Consider the following 5791-nt stretch of genomic DNA (forward strand, 5'->3'; position numbering starts at 1 on the left):
TCATCTTTTTGGGTCTGGGTTACCTCACTCAGTATAGTGTTTTCTATTTCCATCCATTTGCATGCAAAATTTGAGAAGTCATTGTTTTTTTACCGCAGCGTAGTACTCTAATGTATATATATTCCGGACTCTCTGAACATGGCGAACAATGAGGGCTGATGAGAAGCCAAGGACAATGGCACAGGGTTTTGGTCCTACTTAATGTGCTGGGTTTGTGGGAGCCTAGCCAGTTTGGATGTTCACCTTCCTAGATATGGACAGAGGGGGGAGGACCTTGGACTTACCACAGGGCAGGGAACCCTGACTGCTCTTTGGACTGGAGAGGGAGGGGGAGAGGAGTAGGGGGAGGGGAAGAAGGATGGGAGGAGGGGGAGGGAAATGGGAGGCTGGGAGGAGGCGGAAACTTGTTTTTTTTTTCCTTTTCTCAATTAAAATAAAAGCTTTTAAGCGAGAGCTGATTAAGGAGAAAGAATGAAGCAATAATTTTATTCATATTGGCTATATGAAAAATTGAGCTGGGTGGCTTTGTTAGAACATGGTCTTTATTCCTGGATGAAAAGATGAAATGATGTTCATGGAAGAAATAATAAAAGGTACCATAATTATGGGGTGAGAGCCAATAGCTGTGACTAAATGACCAAGCTATCACAGGCGAGTCATAGATTCTGTATTGACGTTTTGTGGGGATGTATAATGGACCAAGCAGAAGGGTTTTGCAGGAAGCCTCATTTTAACACCTGTTTTGCCTGGCTATTTTCATGTGTTTGTATACATGTTCATGTGGGTATGTGCACATGTGCATACAGACTCAAACATGGGTGCCTGTGGAGGCCAGAAGTTGTTTTGAGTGTCTTCCTGGGTCACTCTCTACCTTAGTTTTTGCGAAAGGGTGTCTTGCTGAGTCTGGAGCACATGGATTCAGCTAGGCTGGCTGGCCGATGGGCTACAGGAATCTGCATCTCTCTGCTCCACAGTACTGGAATTTCAGATTTACATCACCACACCTTGATTTTTATATGGATCCTAGATATCTGAACTCAGGGCTTCTGTGACAAGCACTTTACCAACTGAACCAACTCTCCACCCCCTCTCTGGCTTTTCATCAATGGTTCAATGAAGCCTGGGACATTTTAGCTGTGTCTGACATAAGGGAGTTTTCCGGCCAGTACAGTGGATGCTAAGTCAAGCTAGGCTTCCTTGGCTGACAGTCCCCCACATTTGCCTGTTTTGTTAAAACTTAAGCTTGCCTCTTCATTGAGTGCTGCACAGGTTTGATGGCCTGAGCCCTGGATGGAAGCAGATGGAGTCAGTGGGACTCTAAGTGTAAATGACAATGTGCCCACCAGCAGTGCCCTAGTCGATTGCAAATGCAAGAGATGCAGAGTCCACAAAAGGCATGCGTAGTCTTTCTAGTGTTGATGACTTCATTGGGTCATTTGAGCGATGTCTATTGAACATTTGCACCAAATCATTAGCATGAGACAAACCCGATAATGAGAAAGAACGAGGTGCAAAATGGCAGCTAAAGTTCAGGTCCATCAATTAACTGTGCCAGCAACTGAGGAACATTTAAGGATTGGTTCTAAAAACAGAAATTTTAGATTTAACCCCGACTTTGTATTTCAGAAAGCAAATATGACCTGTCTAAAACTAACAGGTTGCATATTGGCCTATTAAAATCTGACTTGAGTCCTGGCCTTTGTCATTCTGTATTTCTGCAGACTGTCTCACAGTGAATTAGCCTAGCAGATTTAGGTCTGCCTGGAGAGTCCCTCTTTGGTCCCTTTCCTGCTCTTAGATTCCTGATGAGTGTCTGAACGCAATCAAATATTTGTAGTCTTAACTTGGTGTGTGTCGCTCATCTCTCCATGCAATCTGTGTAACACCTTGCTTTCTGGGCGTGATCAGAGCCTTGTAACTAAGTTGCGGAGTTCGACAAATGACATAAAATCTCTCTCTCTTTCACCAAACTTCGGAACGACTCTAGATTCACAGGATTCATCGTGATTCTGGGGATAACTCTCAAACAGGTAAGAGCTTTGACTTCTTCTCAGCTGAGGGGATTCCTTGACGACCCAGTTTCTCATTGCTGCTCGGGAGGGGTTCAAGATGACATTTGTCATCCTCAAATGGGGGTTACTGAAATCTAAGTGCTGGCATTGGAGAGTTGGGGAGCCTGAGGAGCAGCAGGAATCCTTTACAAACCTCTGGCCTCTTAGTCTGAGGCAGCCATCCCTCCTAGGCTCCTCCCCTTGGTTTTCTTTTATTGGCTAGAGACCATGTAGAGCAGAAGAACTGAGCCTAGAGTGGTCTGGGGAGAAGGCAGTAGTAGTTAATACCTGCGTTTACAAATGGAAATGTGGCTGGGCGCTGGCCCAGGAGACTAAGCACTGGGCTCCGGTTTTGGCTCCCTACTCATATCTTAGACCTGGAACAGCACTCAGATCTTTGACTTCCTTATCTACAAAGTGAATGGCTCAGTGGACATCCACTTGGTGGAAGGCCTAGAATTATTTGCCACAGGAGAGGGGAAAAGTTAATATAGTAAAGCCTTGTGACTTTTCTCATATAAGGATGGCTGCCAACCATTCTCTTCTGCATGGGTGCCTGGTTAGGGCCCCGGATTGGCTATGCGGTCCTTCTCCTTGATTCCAGAATGATTACAGTTAGCCTACACAGAAAGAGTTCATTCGCTCTTTCTGGCCCTCAGAATTTCATTTGCAAAGTGAACTAACAATGCCTTTCTCCTTCTTATGATGACTAAAGAGGATGCTCTTTCTGGCCCTCAGAATTTCATTTGCAAAGTGAACTAACAATGCCTTTCTCCTTCTTATGATGACTAAAGAGGATGCACTTAGCTGTTGGCCATCATTTTTCTCCTTTGGAATGTTTTCTAAGCCAGGACAGCCTTGAATGGCATAGTGACGGTTCATGTATGGGTACCCTTTCTCAAATACTTCAGTTAATTTGTATCACATTTGAAAGGTACTACAAAAAAAGGCAATAAGCATCCCCCTGTCCCCTACAGTGCCCAGCATGGCCTTTCACATAACAGACACTCAGCCAATGGTCACAGTTCCTCCATCAGTTAAAGGCCTCTCTCCTGGAAAGCATAGGGAAAGCACTGCTTCTCGGTCCTTTGTCCCCAGACTTCCTTCCTGGTCTTTCCAGCTTCAGTTCCTCACTGGTATAATGGGAATAGGACTCTGCAGCTTTCAGGAGGGATGCAATTGCCAAATGATATCATTGTTAGATCTAAAGTACAGAGCCCAATGTCTGATGCACAGTAGGTTCTCAGTAAGTAACTATTTTTATGGGAGGCAGAGTCCCTTTGTCACCGAGTTCTTTTCTATGATTGAAAATTTTAATTCATCCTACAGACATCTGTTAGGAATGAATAATGACCTGGGTAGTGGCAATGCACACCTTTAATCCCAGCACTCCGGAGACAGAAGCAGGTGGATCTCTGTGTGTTTGAGGCCAGCCTGGTTTACTGAGCAAGTACCAGGACAGCCAGGGCTACACAGAGGAAAAAAAGAATGACCAATGAATTCTCTAATTTAAATGACCCTCTCTGAAGAATAACTTCTTCAGACATAACCAGTTCTATTGCTATAGAGTCTTACAATTCTAAGAGACAAGGTCAGTAAGAATAATATCCAGTTTGAATCATTTTTGTGTGTTGTACAAATGAACCAATGTAATTGCCAGCAGGCACACACTGTAGGTTTATTGTGTGGCAGGCTGGGTTCTAAGGGCCACCCAAGGATTATTCCAGGTACTGACCACAATGAGGAACTGAATGAGCCTCTGAATGAGGAACTGTAATTATCCCCTTTGCAGACACTGAGAAACAGAGAAATTAAGTAACGTCTCCAAGGCTACATAGTTACTCTTCGGCAAATTAAGCCAGAACCTGGACAATTTGGCTCTAGAGTTGCTTTCTTCGGCGTTAGACTGCCTCGTCCTTTTTAATGCCCCTGACAATACTTAAGGAAGCAAGCTTCCTTGTATCATGGTTCTCCTGCTTAAATCTGCTGGTTTAATGACCTCTCCCGCTAGCGCTTGGATTGCCTACGCTTCAGAGAGGTGCTGGCTTACTGTTACATTTCTCGTCTCATTCAGGAGTTACTCGCAGGAAGCCAATGGGCCCACAGCACTGAGGCCAACGCTATCACCTAGGCATTTTAACAGCCTGGAACTCACTGATCACGTCATTTTGACATCACCTTCCCAGAACAGTTCGGCGTTGAGTTTCCCTTCCTATGGATGGCAGGACACTGTCCCTTGATGAAGTCCACTCTTAGAGAAGCTAGATGAACACCTAGATGTTCGATTTTTCAGAAGCGTCCCAAACTTGTCCAAACTAGCTTCTCAATTCAAATATCTGTGGATTTCACTAGGAGTTTATTTCTCCAGATATTCCACTAAGAACTTCCCTACCCAGGTGAGCGTAGCCCTTTAGTCAAGATGAACCCCCAAAACATTTCCTTTAAGATTTATTTTCGGGATAACTTTTTGGTTATGGCTTCCCCCAATGTAACGTAGTCCCAGAAGAAAAAGACATTTCTTTTTTTTACTAGAATGACTGATCCTTTTGTGTTGATTTGAAGAGAAAATAGTTTCTTGATTCTTGACTTTACTTTCTAGAGCTTAAAACGCACGTACACTCATTTTCTTTGGCGAACAGGGGAAAGGTGTAAGTTCACACTCTAATGCACTGAATGCTAACCTCCTCTATCTCTCACCTGAACTCCCCAGAGCCTCATTCATTCAGACACAAGAGCAGGAGGAAAGAGTCCATTGATGTGAAATCAATATCTTCCCGAGGCAGTGATGGTAAGAAGTTTCTCAAATTTCCTTGACCTTTTGATTGTGTAGAAAATGACAGGGGCATGTGCAAACATTTCAGCGGCGTAGAAACTCCAAGGAGACAAGATTTCGACTGGAGCAGACTTTTCTTCCGATAAACTGAGAACATTTTAGGGCTTAAGTAAATAAATTCCCTTGGCCTTCTATAGTCTTTTTCTTCACCCCGAAGGGACCATGGGCTGATTCTTTCACGGCCCAAAGTGTGTCAGACCACAAACTACACACAGCAATGCAGTTTCAGTTGCTAGGTAAGGTCATCCTTTGGTGCTGGTGGCAAGAGCTAGGCAGTATCCTGGTTTCCTAGTCTCAACACACACCCGTTAATGAAAGGCCGGAAACTTAATTAATTAATTAATGAAAGTCAGGATTTCATGAAACACTCTGTGAGTTTAACAAATCAAACCCAAATAACAGACTGGATCTGTGGGGGTGGAAAGGTCAGAATCAACATGGAAAGCCATTCCCGGAAGACACAGAAGTGCCAGGGTCTGCTGGGTCTCATGTGGACCTGAGGGGAAAAGGATGCCTGGAAAGCTGCAGAGGAGGTCAAGGCCAGGCCAGGAGCAGGGGCTGGGGTAGGGGCAGAGGCAAGGGCTGAGGCAGGAACTGGGACAGGGGCTGAGGTAGGGGCAGAGGCAAGGGCTGAGGTAGGAACTGGGACAGGGGCTGAGGTAGGGGCAGGGGCTGAGGTAGGGGCAGGGGCTGAAGCAGGAGCTGGAGCAAGAGCTGGGGCTGGAGCTGGGGCAGAGGCAAGAGCTGGCTGAGGCAGGGGCTGAGGCAGGGGCATGAACTAGGGCAGGGGCTGAGGTAGGGGTAGGAGTTGGGGCAGGAGCTGGAACAGGACTAAGGGCTGGGACAAGAGCTGGGGCTGGGGCAGAGCTGGGGCAGAGCTGGGGCTGGGGCAGAGCTGGGGCTGGGG

General features: G+C 45.8%; 1 protein-coding gene across 3 annotated transcripts in view; it reads left to right on the forward strand.

The window, feature by feature from the left end:
• Positions 1–5791, forward strand: part of Pde8b (phosphodiesterase 8B) — a 224804-nt gene that overhangs the window by 192743 nt on the left and 26270 nt on the right. For all 3 annotated transcript variants that reach the window (XM_013349685.2, XM_005356471.2, XM_026783678.1), the window contains 2 exons: positions 1988–2030; positions 4762–4839. In XM_013349685.2, coding sequence (XP_013205139.1) covers positions 1988–2030; positions 4762–4839 — 121 coding nt within the window. The remainder of the gene's footprint in view (positions 1–1987; positions 2031–4761; positions 4840–5791) is intronic.

The sequence above is a fragment of the Microtus ochrogaster genome, chromosome 19 (genome assembly GCF_000317375.1).
Source record: "Microtus ochrogaster isolate Prairie Vole_2 chromosome 19, MicOch1.0, whole genome shotgun sequence".
NCBI classification, from domain to species: domain Eukaryota; kingdom Metazoa; phylum Chordata; class Mammalia; order Rodentia; family Cricetidae; genus Microtus; species Microtus ochrogaster.